At 52.9% G+C, this 18,594-nt stretch overlaps 1 protein-coding gene across 2 annotated transcripts in view; it reads left to right on the top strand.

Annotated features, from left to right (window-relative positions):
- The first annotated feature begins 602 nt into the window (after nucleotides 1–602).
- Nucleotides 603–18,594, top strand: part of LOC122546716 (prominin-2-like) — a 77,930-nt gene continuing 59,938 nt past the window's right edge. The window contains exons 1-4 of one of the 2 annotated variants that reach the window (XM_087984366.1): nucleotides 603–850; nucleotides 2,582–2,835; nucleotides 16,978–17,024; nucleotides 18,148–18,350. In XM_087984366.1, the coding sequence (XP_087840492.1) occupies nucleotides 2,586–2,835; nucleotides 16,978–17,024; nucleotides 18,148–18,350 (500 nt within the window). In that variant the 5' untranslated portion in view covers nucleotides 603–850; nucleotides 2,582–2,585. The remainder of the gene's footprint in view (nucleotides 851–2,581; nucleotides 2,836–16,977; nucleotides 17,025–18,147; nucleotides 18,351–18,594) is intronic. The other variant, XM_087984365.1, reaches the window with a different exon arrangement.

Raw genomic sequence — 18,594 nt, 5'->3', positions numbered from 1 at the left:
GGGATGTGCAGGTTAAGGTGGATTGGCCGTGGGAAATTGCCCCATAGTGTTCAGGGATGTGCAGGTTAGGGTGAATTGACCATGCTAAATTACCCATAGTGTCCAGGGATGTGCAGGTAAGGGTGGATTGGCCGTGCTAAATGACCCATAGTGCTCAGGGATGTGCAGGTTAGGGTGGATTGGCCATGCTAAATGACCCATAGTGCTCAGGGATGTGCAGGTTAGGGTGGATTGGCCGTGGGAAATTGCCTCGTGGTGCCCAGGGATGTGCAGGTTCGGGTGGGTTAAACACGGGAAACGGGGGGGGGGGGGGTTCCAGGGATAGGGTCGGGTGATGGGCGGCAATGCTGTGGAGAGGGCCATTACAGACTCGGTGGGCCAAACTGGTCTGCTTCCCACATTGCAGGGAGTTTGACAAACTCTCTGTCTCTCTCTCTGTCTCTCTCTCTCTCTCTGGATTTGAACGGAGTTGTTGTTGGCTGCCGTTACCCATTTGCTAACCTTGCGGCCATTTGCGAGCGAGTGATGCTCCTGTCTGAACAGGCTTGGGGAGGTGTCGTTACCAAGTCTGCTCTGTGAAGTTTGAGCCGCGCCCTTGAGTGAGCAATCTGGAAGGAACGACCGGCAGTCACGTTTATTTATAACTTTTCTCAGCGCCCCGTATCGCCTTTGTTTGTGTCAGAGGGTTCTTGAACCTGTTGGACAAGTTTGCTGCTCTGTGAAGTGTCTCAAGCAGCAGCCCTCCCCATCCCACAGGACCGGGAAACCGATGTCTCTATCTTTGCTGACTGCAACTCCAAGACAGGGCAGTGACAGCACGGACAGGCACTATCTCTCAAAAGTTGGCCAGGTAAGGCTGTTTTGTGTTCCCGTTGTGAGTATTTGCGTGTCTGCGTGTAAGCATTGTGTACGTCGGAGCCAAGTTGTCAGTCTGAGGTGGCTGTCCATCCCTTAAAAGTGCGTGAGGCGAGAACAGGAGCGCACACCCTCCCCACAAACCTCTTCCTTTCCTTAGAGGATCCATCGATTCTGAAATTCTCCTCCATGGTGATCTCTTCCCCCTCAGACTGGGGTCTCTGAGGGCTCAGTGGATTCCCCTGTTCCCCCCTCCCTCACCAATCCCAGCAGGTAAACTCGCCACAAACGTGCCCTGGAAAGTTCCCCGAGATCCACGCCAGGGGATAACTCCTCAGCTGGAGAAGGAGAGGTGAGCACGGGCTACAACAGGCCCAAGCATGTTCTCCATGGTGACATCATTCCCACGCCTGGTATGTGATGGGAAACGGGGACGGGGAGAGAGAAGATTTCCGTCTCACAGTCTTGCACGCCAGGGATGAAGGTTGGGAGTTCGGGAATTTCCCCATTGACTCCCATTCGTTAAAATTCCCTCTTGGAGCAACACTGTGGCCAGGAAGGAGTCAGGCAATGACCGTCTCCAACAAGAGAGAATCTAACCATCGCCCCCTTGATGTTCAATGGTGTTACCATCACTGAATCCCCCACCCCCACTATCAACATCCTGGGGGTTACCGTCTCCAACAAGAGAGAATCTAACCATCGCCCCCTTGACGTTCAATGGCGTTACCATCACTGAATCCCCCCCCGACCCCACTATCAACATCCTGGGGGTTACCGTCTCCAGCAAGAGAGAATCTAACCATCACCCCCTTGACGTTCAATGGCGTTACCGTCACTGAATCCCCCCCACTATCAACATCCTGGGGGTTACCGTCTCCAACAAGAGAGAATCTAACCATCGCCCCCTTGACGTTCAATGGCGTTACCATCACTGAATCCCCCCCACTATCAACATCCTGAGGGTTACCATTGACCAGAAACTGAACTGGACCAGCCCCATATAAACACAGCGGCTACAAGAGCAGCTCAGAGGCTGGGAATCCTGCAGCGAGTAACTCCCCTCCTGACTCCCCCCAAAGCCTGACCCCACCATCGACAAGGCCCAAGTCAGGAGGGTGTGAGGGAATACTCCCCACTTGCCCGGGATGGGGGGGGGCAGCTCTGACAACACTCGAGAAGCTCGACACCATCCAGGGACAAAGCAGCCCCCGCTCGATTGTCCCCACCCCCACAAACCCCCACTTCCTCCACCCCCCGACGCTCAGTAGCAGCAGTGGGTACCATCTACAAGACGCACTGCAGCAACTCGCCCAGGCTCCTCAGACAGCACCTTCCAAACCCCACGGCCACTTCCATCGGGAAGGACAAGGGGCAGCAGGTACACGGGAACACCACCCCCCCTGCAAGTTCCCCCTCCGAGCCCCTCACCGTCCCAACTCGGAAATATATCGGCCGTTCCTTCAGTGTCACTGGGTCAGAATCCTGGGATTCCCTCCCTGAGGGCGCTGTGTGGGGTTCCCTATACCACATGGGGTTCAACCCCACTTTCGCAAGGGGGCAATTAGGGAGGGAACAGGGGGCAGAAAATGCTGGGGCATGGCCAGCAGTGCCCACATTCCATAAAAGAGGGCGTTTGGGCATAAGGGGATAGCTGGCAGATCACGAGGTGATGCTGGGGAATGGGTACATTAGCAGTGACTGTGGGTGATCTTTGACTCGGCAGGGTCATGGCGAACGAGGTGTCTTGGAGATTGGCGCCCAGTGGAGCAGGGACGGCAGTCTGCCTGGCGCTCTGCGTGTTCCTGCAGCTCTCACCGCCGTCCACGGCTCAGAACTGCACGGCCCAGCGTCTCACCTTCCAGGAGGTTGGCACGCACGCTTTCAGGAGGCTGAACGGTGACGCGGGTTCGATCGAACCGCTCTACGACATGGTGAATCGGTACTTGGACGCTGTGCAGCCCAACCCCTTCCCTACAGGTCTCACTCTCTTTGTAAACGCTGTCCGCCAGACTCCTGCGCGGGGTGTATTCGCAACCACAACGTCCCCTTCCATTCTCTCGGCCAGGATTCGCCAACTGCCCCACCAAACACACCCACATAAAACACAGACGTCAGGTTGGGCACCCTCCCAGACTGCACCCTGTTCCGATTATCCCCTGCACTACTCACTACAGTGTCCAATGGGGACTGGACAATCACAAAAGAATCAGTTCCTCACAGTGACAATTTTTCCCACTGCCCCCCCCATCAAACATTCCCAGGACAGGGGCAGCACGGGGTTAGATACAGAGTAAAGCTCCCTCTACACTGTCCCCCCATCAAACACTCCCAGGACAGGGACAGCACGGGGTTAGATACAGAGTAAAGCACTCTCTACACTGTCCCCCCATCAAACACTCCCAGGACAGGGACAGCACGGGGTTAGATACAGAGTAAAGCTCCCTCTACACTGTCCCCCCATCAAACACTCCCAGGACAGGGACAGCACGGGGTTAGATACAGAGTAAAGCTCGCTCTACACTGTCCCCCCATCAAACACTCCCAGGACAGGGACAGCACGGGGTTAGATACAGAGTAAAGCTCTCTCTACACTGTCCCCCCATCAAACACTCCCAGGACAGGGACAGCACGGGGTTAGATACAGAGTAAAGCTCTCTCTACACTGTCCCCCCATCAAACACTCCCAGGACAGGGACAGCACGGGGTTAGATACAGAGTAAAGCTCTCTCTACACTGTCCCCCCATCAAACACTCCCAGGACAGGGACAGCACGGGGTTAGATACAGAGTAAAGCTCTCTCTACACTGTACCCCCATCAAACACTCCCAGGACAGGGACAACACGGGGTTAGATACAGAGTAAAACTCTCTCCATACTGTCCCCCTCATAAAACACTCCCTGGACTGGGACAGCACGGGGTTAGATACAGAGTAAAGCTCTCTCTACACTTTTCCCGCATCAAACACTCCCAGGACAGGGACAACACGGGGTTAGATACAGAGTAAAGCTCTCTCCATACTGTCCACCTCATCAAACACTCCCTGGACTGGGACAGCACGGGGTTAGATACAGAGTAAAGTTCTCTCTACACTGTCCCCCATCAAACACTCCCAGGACTGGGACAGCACGGGGTTAGATACAGAGTAAAGCTCTCTCTACACTGTCCCCCATCAAAATCTCCCAGGACAGGGACAGCACAGGGTTAGATACAGAGTAAAGCTCTCTCTACACTGTCCTCCATCAAACACCCCCAGGACAGGGTCAGCATGGGGCTAGATACAGAGTAAAGCTGTCTCTACACTGTCCCCCCATCAAACACTCCCAGGACAGGGACAGCACGGGGTTAGATACAGAGTAAAGCTCTCTCTACACTGTTCCCCATCCAACACTCCCAGGACAGGGACAGCACGGGGTTAGATACAGAGTAAAGTTCTCTCTACACTGTCCCCCATCAAACACTCCCAGGACTGGGACAGCACGGGGTTAGATACAGAGTAAAGCTCTCTCTACACTGTCCCCCATCAAAATCTCCCAGGACAGGGACAGCACAGGGTTAGATACAGAGTAAAGCTCTCTCTACACTGTCCTCCATCAAACACCCCCAGGACAGGGTCAGCATGGGGCTAGATACAGAGTAAAGCTGTCTCTACACTGTCCCCCCATCAAACACTCCCAGGACAGGGACAGCACGGGGTTAGATACAGAGTAAAGCTCTCTCTACACTGTTCCCCATCCAACACTCCCAGGACAGGGACAGCACAGGGTTAGATACAGAGTAAAGCTCTCTCTACACTGTCATCCCATCAAACACTCCCAGGACAGGGACAGCACGGGGTTAGATACAGAGTAAAGCTCTCTCTACACTGTCCCCCGTCAAACACTCCCAGGACAGGTTCAGCATGGGGTTAGATACAGAGTAAAGCTCTCTCTACACTGTCCCCCATCAAAAACTCCCAGGACAGGGCCAGCATGGGGTTAGATACAGAGTAAAGCTCTCTCTACACTGTCCCCCATCACACATTCCCGGACAGGGACTGTATGGGATTAGATACAGAGTAAAGCTCTCTCTACACTGTCCCCCATCAACACTCCCCGGACAGGGACTGTATGGGATTAGATATAGAGTAAAGCTCTCCCTACACTTTTCCCCCATCAACACTCCCAGGACAGGTACAGCGCGGGGTGAGATACAGAGTAAAGCTCTCTCTACACTGTCCCCCATCAAACACTCCCAGGACAGGGACAGCACGGGGTTAGATACAGAGTAAATCTCCCTCTACACTGTCCCCCATTAAACACTCCCAGGACAGGGCCAGCACGGGGTTAGATACAGAGTAAAGCTCTCTCGACACTGTCCCCCATCAAACACTCCCAGGACAGGGACAGCACGGGGTTAGATACAGAGTAAATCTCCCTCTACACTGTCCCCCCATCAAACACTCCCAGGACAGGGACAGCACGGGGTTAGATACAGAGTAAAGCTCTCTCTACACTGTCCCCCATTAAACACTCCCAGGACAGGGACAGCACGGGCTTAGATACAGAGTAAAGCTCTCTCTACACTGTCCCCCATCAAACACTCCCAGGACAGGGACAGCACGGGGTTAGATACAGAGTAAAGCTCCCTCTACACTGTCCCCATCAAACACTCCCAGAGCAGGGCCAGCACGGGGTTAGATACAGAGTAAAACTCCCTCTACACTGTCCCCCATCAAACAATCTCTGGATAGGGACAGCACGGGGTTAGATACAGAGTAAAACTCTCTCTACACTGTCCCCCATCAAACACTCCCAGGACAGGGACAGCACGGGGATAGATACAGAGTAAAGCTCTCTCCACACTGTCCCCCATCAACACTCCCAGGGCAGGGACAGCACGGGGTTAGATACAGAGTAAAGCTCTCTCTACACTTTCCCCCAGCAAACACTCCCAGGACAGGGACAGCACGGGGTTAGATACAGAGTAAAGCTCTCTCTACACTGTCCCCCCATCAAACACTCCCAGGACAGGGACAGCACAGGGTTAGATTCAGAGTAAAGCTCTCTCTACACGTCCCCTATCAAACACTCCCAGGACAGGGACAGCACGGGGTTAGATTCAGAGTAAAGCTCTCTCTACACGTCCCCTATCAAACACTCCCAGGACAGGGACAGCACGGGGTGAGATACAGAGTAAAACTCTCTCCATACTGTCCACCTCATCAAACACTCCCTGGACTGGGACAGCACGGGGTTAGATACAGAGTAAAGCTCCCTCTACACTGTCCCCCATCAAACACTCCCAGGACAGGGACAGCACAGGGTTAGATACAGAGTAAAGCTCTCTCTACACTGTTCCCCATCAAACACTCACTGGACTGGGACAGCGCGGGGTTAGATACAGAGTAACGTTCTCTCTACACTGTCCCCCCATCAAACACTCCCAGGACTGGTACAGCACGGGGTTAGATACAGAATAAAGCTCTCTCTACACTGTCCCCCATCAAAATCTCCCAGGACTGGGACAGCATGGGGTTAGATACAGAGTAAAGCACTCTCTACACTGTCCTCCATCAAACACTCCCAGGACAGGGTCAGCATGGGGTTAGATACAGAGTAAAGCTCTCTCTACACTGTCCCCCATCCAACACTCCCAGGACAGGGACAGCACAGGGTTAGATACAGAGTAAAGCTCTCTCTACACTGTCATCCCATCAAACACTCCCAGGACAGGGACAGCACGGGGTTAGATACAGAGTAAAGCTGTCTCTACACTGTCCCCCGTCAAACACTCCCAGGACAGGGACAGCATGGGGTGAGATACAGAGTAAAGCTCCCTCTACACTGTCCCCCCCATCAAACACTCCCAGGACAGGGACAGCACGGGGTTAGATACAGAGTAAAGCTCTCTCTACACTGTCCCTCCATCAAACACTCCCAGGACAGGGACAGCATGGGGTGAGATACAGAGTAAAGCTCCCTCTACACTGTCCCCCCATCAAACACTCCCAGGACAGGGACAGCACGGGGTTAGATACAGAGTAAAGCTCTCTCTACACTGTCCCCCCATCAAACACTCCCAAGAAAGGGACAGCACGGGGTTAGATACAGAGTAAAGCTCTCTCTACACTGTCCCCCCATCAAACACTCCCAGGACAGGGACAGCACAGGGTTAGATACAGAGTAAAGCTCTCTCTACACTGTCCCCCTAATCAAACACTCCCAGGACAGGGACAGCACGGGGTTCGATACAGAGTAAAGCTCTCTCTACACTGTCCCCCATCAAACACTCCCAGGACAGGGACAGCATGGGGTTAGACACAGAGTAAAGCTCTCTCTACACTGTCCCCCCATCAAACACTCCCAGGACAGGGACAGCATTGGGTTAGATACAGAGTAAAGCTCTCTCTACACTGTCCCCCATCACACACTCCCTGGAGAGGAACTGTATGGGGTTAGATACAGAGTAAAGCTCTCTCTACACTGTCCCCCCATCAAACACTCCCAGGACAGGAACAACACGGGGTTAGATACAGAGTAAAACTCTCCCCATACTGTCCCCCTCATCAAACACTCCCTGGACTGGGACAGCACGGGGTTAGATACAGAGTAAAGCTCTCTCTACACTTTTCCCGCATCAAACACTCCCAGGACAGGGACAACACGGGGTTAGATACAGAGTAAAGCTCTCTCCATACTGTCCACCTCATCAAACACGCCCTGGACTGGGACAGCACGGGGTTAGGTACAGAGTAAAGCTCCCTCTACACTGTCCCCCCATCAAACACTCCCAGGACAGGGACAGCACAGGGTTAGATACAGAGTAAAGCTCTCTCTACACTGTTCCCCATCAAACACTCCCTGGACTGGGACAGCACGGGGTTAGATACAGAGTAAAGTTCTCTCTACACTGTCCCCCATCAAAATCTCCCAGGACAGGGACAGCACAGGGTTAGATACAGAGTAAAGCTCTCTCTACACTGTCCTCCATCAAACACCCCCAGGACAGGGTCAGCACGGGGTTAGATACAGAGTAAAGCTCTCTCTACACTGTCCCCCATCAAACACCCCCAGGACAGGGTCAGCATGGGGCTAGATACAGAGTAAAGCTGTCTCTATACTGTCCCCCCATCAAACACTCCCAGGACAGGGACAGCACGGGGTTAGATACAGAGTAAAGCTCTCCCTACACTGTTCCCCATCCAACACTCCCAGGACAGGGACAGCACAGGGTTAGATACAGAGTAAAGCTCTCTCTACACTGTCCCCTGTCAAACACTCCCAGGACAGGTTCAGCATGGGGTTAGATACAGAGTAAAGCTCTCTCTACACTGTCCCCCATCAACACTCCCAGGACAGGGCCAGCATGGGGTTAGATACAGAGTAAAGCTCTCCCTACACTGTCCCCCATCACACATTCCCGGACAGGGACTGTATGGGATTAGATACAGAGTAAAGCTCTCTCTACACTGTCCCCCATCAACACTCCCCGGACAGGGACTGTATGGGATTAGATACAGAGTAAGCTCTCCCTACACTTTTCCCCCATCAACACTCCCAGGACAGGTACAGCGCGGGGTGAGATACAGATACAGAGTAAAGCTCTCTCTACACTGTTCCCCATCAAACACTCCCAGGACAGGGACAGCACGGGGTTAGATACAGAGTAAATCTCCCTCTACACTGTCCCCCATTAAACACTCCCAGGACAGGGCCAGCACGGGGTTAGATACAGAGTAAAGCTCTCTCTACACTGTCCCCCATCAAACACTCCCAGGACAGGGACAGCACGGGGTTAGATACAGAGTAAATCTCCCTCTACACTGTCCCCCATTAAACACTCCCAGGACAGGGACAGCACGGGCTTAGATACAGAGTAAAGCTCTCTCTACACTGTCCCCACCAAACACTCCCAGAGCAGGGCCAGCACAGGGTTAGATACAGAGTAAAGCTCTCTCTACACTGTCCCCCATCAAACACTCCCAGGACAGGGACAGCACGGGGTTAGATTCAGAGTAAAGCTCTCTCCACACTGTCCCCATCAAACACTCCCAGGACAGGGACAGCACGGGGTTAGATTCAGAGTAAAGCTCTCTCTACACGTCCCCTATCAAACACTCCCAGGACAGGGACAGCAGAGAGTTAGGTACAGAGTAAAGCTCTCTCTACACTGTCCCCCCATCAAACACTCCCAGGACAGGGACAGCACGGGGTTAGATACAGAGTAAAATTCTCTCCATACTGTCCACCTCATCAAACACGCCCTGGACTGGGACAGCACGGGGTTAGATACAGAGTAAAGCTCCCTCTACAATGTCCCCCATCAAACACTCCCAGGACAGGGACAGCACAGGGTTAGATACAGAGTAAAGCTCTCTCTACACTGTTCCCCATCAAACACTCCCTGGACTGGGACAGCACGGGGTTAGATACAGAGTAAAGTTCTCTCTACACTGTCCCCCCATCAAACACTCCCAGGACTGGGACAGCACGGGGTTAGATACAGAGTAAAGCTCTCTCTACACTGTCCCCCATCAAAATCTCCCAGGACAGGGACAGCATGGGGTTAGATACAGAGTAAAGCACTCTCTACACTGTCCTCCATCAAACACTCCCAGGACAGGGTCAGCATGGGGTTAGATACAGAGTAAAGCTCTCTCTACACTGTCATCCCATCAAACACTCCCAGGACAGGGACAGCACGGGGTTAGATACAGAGTAAAGCTGTCTCTACACTGTCCCCCGTCAAACACTCCCAGGACAGGGACAGCATGGGGTTAGATACAGAGTAAAGCTCTCCCTACACTGTCCCCCATCACATACTACCCGGGCAGGGACTGTATGGGATTAGATACAGCGTAAAGCTCCCTCTACACTTTTCCCCCATCAACACTCCCAGGACAGGGACAGCACGGGGTTAGATACAGAGTAAAGCTCCCTCTACACTGTCCCCCAATCAAACACTCCCAGGACAGGGACAGCACAGGGTTAGATACAGAGTAAAGTTCTCTCTACACTGACCCCATCAAACGATCCCAGGACAGGGACAGCACGGGGTTAGATACAGAGTAAAGCTCTCTCTACACTGTCCCCCATTAAACACTCCCAGGACAGGGCCAGCACGGGGTTAGATACAGAGTAAAGCTCTCTCTACACTGTCCCCCCATCAAACACTCCCAGGACAGGAACAACACGGGGTTAGATACAGAGTAAAACTCTCTCCATACTGTCCCCCTCATCAAACACTCCCTGGACTGGGACAGCACGGGGTTAGATACAGAGTAAAGCTCTCTCTACACTTTTCCCGCATCAAACACTCCCAGGACAGGGACAACACGGGGTTAGATACAGAGTAAAGCTCTCTCCATACTGTCCACCTCATCAAACACGCCCTGGACTGGGACAGCACGGGGTTAGGTACAGAGTAAAGCTCCCTCTACACTGTCCCCCCATCAAACACTCCCAGGACAGGGACAGCACAGGGTTAGATACAGAGTAAAGCTCTCTCTACACTGTTCCCCATCAAACACTCCCTGGACTGGGACAGCACGGGGTTAGATACAGAGTAAAGTTCTCTCTACACTGGCCCCCATCAAACACTCCCAGGACTGGGACAGCACGGGGTTAGATACAGAGTAAAGCTCTCTCTACACTGTCCCCCATCAAAATCTCCCAGGACAGGGACAGCACAGGGTTAGATACAGAGTAAAGCTCTCTCTACACTGTCCTCCATCAAACACCCCCAGGACAGGGTCAGCACGGGGTTAGATACAGAGTAAAGCTCTCTCTACACTGTCCCCCATCAAACACCCCCAGGACAGGGTCAGCATGGGGCTAGATACAGAGTAAAGCTGTCTCTATACTGTCCCCCCATCAAACACTCCCAGGACAGGGACAGCACGGGGTTAGATACAGAGTAAAGCTCTCTCTACACTGTTCCCCATCCAACACTCCCAGGACAGGGACAGCACAGGGTTAGATACAGAGTAAAGCTCTCTCTACACTGTCCCCTGTCAAACACTCCCAGGACAGGTTCAGCATGGGGTTAGATACAGAGTAAAGCTCTCTCTACACTGTCCCCCATCAACACTCCCAGGACAGGGCCAGCATGGGGTTAGATACAGAGTAAAGCTCTCCCTACACTGTCCCCCATCACACATTCCCGGACAGGGACTGTATGGGATTAGATACAGAGTAAAGCTCTCTCTACACTGTCCCCCATCAACACTCCCCGGACAGGGACTGTATGGGATTAGATACAGAGTAAGCTCTCCCTACACTTTTCCCCCATCAACACTCCCAGGACAGGTACAGCGCGGGGTGAGATACAGATACAGAGTAAAGCTCTCTCTACACTGTTCCCCATCAAACACTCCCAGGACAGGGACAGCACGGGGTTAGATACAGAGTAAATCTCCCTCTACACTGTCCCCCATTAAACACTCCCAGGACAGGGCCAGCACGGGGTTAGATACAGAGTAAAGCTCTCTCTACACTGTCCCCCATCAAACACTCCCAGGACAGGGACAGCACGGGGTTAGATACAGAGTAAATCTCCCTCTACACTGTCCCCCATTAAACACTCCCAGGACAGGGACAGCACGGGCTTAGATACAGAGTAAAGCTCTCTCTACACTGTCCCCACCAAACACTCCCAGAGCAGGGCCAGCACAGGGTTAGATACAGAGTAAAGCTCTCTCTACACTGTCCCCCATCAAACACTCCCAGGACAGGGACAACACGGGGTTAGATTCAGAGTAAAGCTCTCTCCACACTGTCCCCATCAAACACTCCCAGGACAGGGACAGCACGGGGTTAGATTCAGAGTAAAGCTCTCTCTACACGTCCCCTATCAAACACTCCCAGGACAGGGACAGCAGAGAGTTAGGTACAGAGTAAAGCTCTCTCTACACTGTCCCCCCATCAAACACTCCCAGGACAGGGACAGCACGGGGTTAGATACAGAGTAAAATTCTCTCCATACTGTCCACCTCATCAAACACGCCCTGGACTGGGACAGCACGGGGTTAGATACAGAGTAAAGCTCCCTCTACAATGTCCCCCATCAAACACTCCCAGGACAGGGACAGCACAGGGTTAGATACAGAGTAAAGCTCTCTCTACACTGTTCCCCATCAAACACTCCCTGGACTGGGACAGCACGGGGTTAGATACAGAGTAAAGTTCTCTCTACACTGTCCCCCCATCAAACACTCCCAGGACTGGGACAGCACGGGGTTAGATACAGAGTAAAGCTCTCTCTACACTGTCCCCCATCAAAATCTCCCAGGACAGGGACAGCATGGGGTTAGATACAGAGTAAAGCACTCTCTACACTGTCCTCCATCAAACACTCCCAGGACAGGGTCAGCATGGGGTTAGATACAGAGTAAAGCTCTCTCTACACTGTCATCCCATCAAACACTCCCAGGACAGGGACAGCACGGGGTTAGATACAGAGTAAAGCTGTCTCTACACTGTCCCCCGTCAAACACTCCCAGGACAGGGACAGCATGGGGTTAGATACAGAGTAAAGCTCTCCCTACACTGTCCCCCATCACATACTACCCGGGCAGGGACTGTATGGGATTAGATACAGCGTAAAGCTCCCTCTACACTTTTCCCCCATCAACACTCCCAGGACAGGGACAGCACGGGGTTAGATACAGAGTAAAGCTCCCTCTACACTGTCCCCCAATCAAACACTCCCAGGACAGGGACAGCACAGGGTTAGATACAGAGTAAAGTTCTCTCTACACTGACCCCATCAAACGATCCCAGGACAGGGACAGCACGGGGTTAGATACAGAGTAAAGCTCTCTCTACACTGTCCCCCATTAAACACTCCCAGGACAGGGCCAGCACGGGGTTAGATACAGAGTAAAGCTCTCTCTACACTGTCCCCCCATCAAACACTCCCAGGACAGGGACAGCACGGGGTTAGATACAGAGTAAATCTCCCTCTACACTTTCCTCCATCAAACACTCCCAGGACAGGGACAGCACGGGCTTAGATACAGAGTAAAGCTCTCTCTACACTTTTCCCCATCAAAAACTCCCAGGACAGGGACAGCACGGGGTTAGATACAGAGTAAAGCTCTCTCTACACTGTCCCCCATCAAACACTCCCAGTACAGGGACAGCATGGGGTTAGATACAGAGTAAAGCTCCATCTACACTGTCCCCCATCAAAATCTCCCAGGACAGGGACAGCACAGGGTTAGATACAGAGTAAAGCTCTCTCTACACTGTTCCCCATCAAACACTCCCTGGACTGGGACAGCACGGGGTTAGATACAGAGTAAAGTTCTCTCTACACTGTCCCCCCATCAAACACTCCCAGGACTGGGACAGCACGGGGTTAGATACAGAGTAAAGCACTCTGTACACTGTCCTCCATCAAACACTCCCAGGACAGGGTCAGCATGGGGTTAGATACAGAGTAAAGCTCTCTCTACACTGTCCCCCATCCAACACTCCCAGGACAGGGACAGCACAGGGTTAGATACAGAGTAAAGCTCTCTCTACACTGTCATCCCATCAAACACTCCCAGGACAGGGACAGCACGGGGTTAGATACAGAGTAAAGCTGTCTCTACACTGTCCCCCGTCAAACACTCCCAGGACAGGGACAGCATGGGGTTAGATACAGAGTAAAGCTCTCCCTACACTGTCCCCCATCACATACTACCCGGGCAGGGACTGTATGGGATTAGATACAGCGTAAAGCTCCCTCTACACTTTTCCCCCATCAACACTCCCAGGACAGGGACAGCACGGGGTTAGATACAGAGTAAAGCTCCCTCTACACTGTCCCCCAATCAAACACTCCCAGGACAGGGACAGCACAGGGTTAGATACAGAGTAAAGTTCTCTCTACACTGTCCCCATCAAACACTCCCAGGACAGGGACAGCACGGGGTTAGATACAGAGTAAAGCTCTCTCTACACTGTCCCCCATTAAACACTCCCAGGACAGGGCCAGCACGGGGTTAGATACAGAGTAAAGCTCTCTCTACACTGTCACCCCATCAAACACTCCCAGGACAGGGACAGCACGGGTTTAGATACAGAGTAAATCTCCCTCTACACTTTCCTCCATCAAACACTCCCAGGACAGGGACAGCACGGGCTTAGATACAGAGTAAAGCTCTCTCTACACTTTTCCCCATCAAAATCTCCCAGGACAGGGACAGCACGGGGTTAGATACAGAGTAAAGCTCTCTCTACACTGTCCCCCATCAAACACTCCCAGGACAGGATTAGATACAGAGTAAAGCTCTCTCTACACTGTCCCCCATCAAAATCTCCCAGGACAGGGACAGCATGGGGTTAGATACAGAGTAAAGCTCTCTCTACACTGTCCCCCATCCAACACTCCCAGGACAGGGACAGCACAGGGTTAGATACAGAGTAAAGCTCTCTCTACACTGTCATCCCATCAAACACTCCCAGGACAGGGACAGCACGGGGTTAGATACAGAGTAAGCTGTCTCTACACTGTCCCCCGTCAAACACTCCCAGGACAGCGACAGCATGGGGTTAGATACAGAGTAAAGCTCTCCCTACACTGTCCCCCATCACATACTACCCGGGCAGGGACTGTATGGGATTAGATACAGCGTAAAGCTCCCTCTACACTTTTCCCCCATCAACACTCCCAGGACAGGGACAGCACGGGGTTAGATACAGAGTAAAGCTCCCTCTACACTGTCCCCCAATCAAACACTCCCAGGACAGGGACAGCACAGGGTTAGATACAGAGTAAAGTTCTCTCTACACTGACCCCATCAAACGCTCCCAGGACAGGGACAGCACGGGGTTAGATACAGAGTAAAGCTCTCTCTACACTGTCCCCCATTAAACACTCCCAGGACAGGGCCAGCACGGGGTTAGATACAGAGTAAAGCTCTCTCTACACTGTCCCCCCATCAAACACTCCCAGGACAGGGACAGCACGGGGTTAGATACAGAGTAAATCTCCCTCTACACTTTCCTCCATCAAACACTCCCAGGACAGGGACAGCACGGGCTTAGATACAGAGTAAAGCTCTCTCTACACTTTTCCCCATCAAACACTCCCAGGACAGGGACAGCACGGGGTTAGATACAGAGTAAAGCTCTCTCTACACTGTCCCCCATCAAACACTCCCAGGACAGGATTAGATACAGAGTAAAGCTCTCTCTACACTGTCCCCCATCAAAATCTCCCAGGACAGGGACAGCATGGGGTTAGATACAGAGTAAAGCTCTCTCTACACTGTCCCCCATCCAACACTCCCAGGACAGGGACAGCACAGGGTTAGATACAGAGTAAAGCTGTCTCTACACTGTCATCCCATCAAACACTCCCAGGACAGGGACAGCACAGGGTTAGATACAGAGTAAAGCTCTCTCTACACTGTCATCCCATCAAACACTCCCAGGACAGGGACAGCACGGGGTTAGATACAGAGTAAAGCTCTCCCTACACTGTCCCCCATCACATACTACCCGGGCAGGGACTGTATGGGATTAGATACAGCGTAAAGCTCCCTCTACACTTTTCCCCCATCACATACTACCCGGGCAGGGACAGCACGGGGTTAGATACAGAGTAAAGCTCCCTCTACACTGTCCCCCAATCAAACACTCCCAGGACAGGGACAGCTCAGGGTTAGATACAGAGTAAAGTTCTCTCTACACTGTCCCCCATCAAACGCTCCCAGGACAGGGACAGCACGGGGTTAGATACAGAGTAAAGCTCTCTCTACACTGTCCCCCATTAAACGCTCCCAGGACAGGGCCAGCACGGGGTTAGATACAGAGTAAAGCTCTCTCTACACTGTCCCCCATTAAACACTCCCAGGACAGGGCCAGCACGGGGTTAGATACAGAGTAAAGCTCTCTCTACACTGTCCCCCCATCAAACACTCCCAGGACAGGGACAGCACGGGGTTAGATACAGATTAAATCTCCCTCTACACTTTCCTCCATCAAACACTCCCAGGACAGGGACTGCACGGGCTTAGATACAGAGTAAAGCTCTCTCTCCACTTTTCCCCATCAAAAACTCCCAGGACAGGGACAGCACGGGGTTAGATACAGAGTAAAGGTCTCTCTACACTGTCCCCCATCAAACACTCCCAGGACAGGATTAGATACAGAGTAAAGCTCTCTCTACACTGTCCCCCCCATCAAACACTCCCAGGACAGGGACAGCACGGGGATTAGATACAGAGTAAAGCTCTCTCTACACGTCCCCTATCAAACACTCCCAGGACAGGGACAGCTCAGGGTTAGACACAGAGTAAAGCTCTCTCTACACTGTCCCCCATCAAACACTCCCAGGACAGGGACAGCATGGGGTTAGATACAGAGTAAAGCTCCATCTACACTGTCCCCATCAAACACTCCCAGGACAGGGACAGCACGGGGTTAGATACAGAGTAAAGCTCCCTCTCCACTTTCCCCCAGCAAACACTCCCAGGACAGGAACAGCACGGGGTTAGATACAGAGTAAAGCTCTCTCTACACTGTCCCCTATCAAACACTCCCAGGACAGGGACAGCACAGGGTTAGATACAGAGTAAAGCTCTCTCTACACTGTCCCCCCATCAAACGCCCCCAGGACAGGGACAGCACAGGGTTAGATACAGAGTAAAGCTCTCTCTACACTGTCCCCCATCAAACACTGCCAGGACAGGAGACAGCACATGGTTAGATACAGAGTAAAGCTCCCTCTACACTGTCCCCCATCAAACAATCCCAGGACAGGGACAGCACGGGGTTAGATACAGAGTAAAGCTCTCTCTACACTTTCCCCCAGCAAACACTCCCAGGACAGGGACAGCACGGGGTTAGATACAGAGTAAAGCTCCCTCTACACTGTCCCCCATCAAACAATCCCAGGACAGGGACAGCACGGGGTTAGATACAGAGTAAAGCTCTCTCTACACTTTCCCCCAGCAAACACTCACAGGACAGGGACAGCACAGGGTTAGATTCCACATTGATGTTCCTCTGTGAGATCAGTCACAGCCCCTGACCTTTGCCCTGTGACCCCCTATGTTGTTTCCCTGAATGGTGTCTCCCTGGCATGGGGGAAGCCGGCGACGGTGTCCTGTTTTAATTCACACTTGTGCTTTGTATCTTCCCCAGATATACTTCAAAGTCTGCTGCGCAGTCAGTCTGTCGAGCCTATAAGGGTAAGGATCCGTGAGTCGGGTTCTGGGTGAGAGAGTGGGTCTGTCCCTCTGTCTCGCGTCTCACTGCTCCGTACAGCATGGCTGCGGATGTACTCCCATGGTTTCATCAGTCGCGGAGCTCTGAATCCAGGCTGACGCCCCCAGGGGAGAGTTTGAGGGAGCGCTGAAGTGTCAGATACAGGCGTGGTGGTGGAGGGGTTGAGTGTTGGTGGGTGGGGGGAAAGCCAACCGGGGGCTGCTTTATCCCTGGATGGCGTCGAGCTTCTCGAGTGTGGTTGGAGCTGCCCTCCCCTCCCGACCCATTCAGAGCAAGTGGGGAGTATTCCCTTACACCCTCCTGACTTGGGCCTTGTCAATGCTGGGACAATGGCGGTAACACCATTGAACGTCAAGGGGGCGATGGTTAGATTCTCTCTTGTTGGATTAGATTAGATTACTTACAGTGTGGAAACAGGCCCTTCGGCCCAACAAGTCCACACCGACCCGCCGAAGCCCAACCCACCCATACCCCTGCATTTACCCCTTACCTAACACTACGGGCAATTTAGCGTGGCCAATTTACCTAACCTGCACATCTTTGGACTGTGGGAGGAAACCGGAGCACCCGGAGGAAACCCATGCAGGCACGGGGAGAACGTGCAAACTCCACACAGTCAGTTGCCCGAGGTGGGAATTGAACCCAGGTCCCTGGCGCTGTGAGGCAACAGTGCTAACCACTGTGCCACCGTGCCGCCCACTCGAGACGGTAACCCCCAGGATGTTGTTAGTGGTGGGGGGGCGGGGAATTCAGTGATGGTAACACCATTGAACGTCAAGGGGGCGATGGTTAGATTCTCTCTTGGAGACGGTAACCCCCAGGATGTTGATAGTGGGTGGGGGGGGAATTCAGTGATGGTCACGCCATTGAACGTCAAGGGGGCGATGGTTAGATTCTCTCTTGGAGACGGTAACCCCCAGGATGTTGATAGTGGGTGGGGTGGGGATTCAGTGATGGTAACACCATTGAACGTCAAGGGGGCGATGGTTAGATTCTCTCTTGTTGGAGACGGTAACCCCCAGGATGTTGATAGTGGGAGGATTCAGTGATGGTAACGCTGTTGTCTGTGCTCTCTCTCCACTCTAGGTGGTGAGGTATGAGGCTGGTTACCTTGTCTCCCTGATTATCGGCGTGCTTTATTTCCTCCTGATGCCCCTGGTGGGGCTGTTCTTCTGCTGCTGCCGTTGTTGTGGTCGGTGTGGGGGTGAGGTGAAGAAACACACTGAGAAGACAGACTGTCAGCGCAACACACTGGCCACCTTCCTGTTGATGACAACTCTCATTATCCTGTGAGTGTGCCCAAGAGGGACGTCTGACACTGTGGGGCGCTTGCCAAATGCAGTTGGGGGTGGCCAGGTTCATTAACTGCTGTATCAGAGGGCGAGTCAGCTTGGGGTATCATTATCTCCAGGTCGCTGATTTATTTTCGTTATCGTTCACGGGATGGGGGCCAGCTCCAGCATTTTCTGCCCCCATTTCCCTCCCTAACTGCCCTCTTGAGATGGTGGGGGTGAGCGGCCATCTTGAATCGCG

This window comes from Chiloscyllium plagiosum, unplaced genomic scaffold (assembly GCF_037043375.1).
Source record: "Chiloscyllium plagiosum isolate Xiang-an unplaced genomic scaffold, Cpla_swu_hap1 HiC_scaffold_48, whole genome shotgun sequence".
NCBI lineage: Eukaryota > Metazoa > Chordata > Chondrichthyes > Orectolobiformes > Hemiscylliidae > Chiloscyllium > Chiloscyllium plagiosum.
Note: the sequence above shows the minus strand (reverse complement) of the source record. Positions and strands in the feature narration are given on the sequence as shown.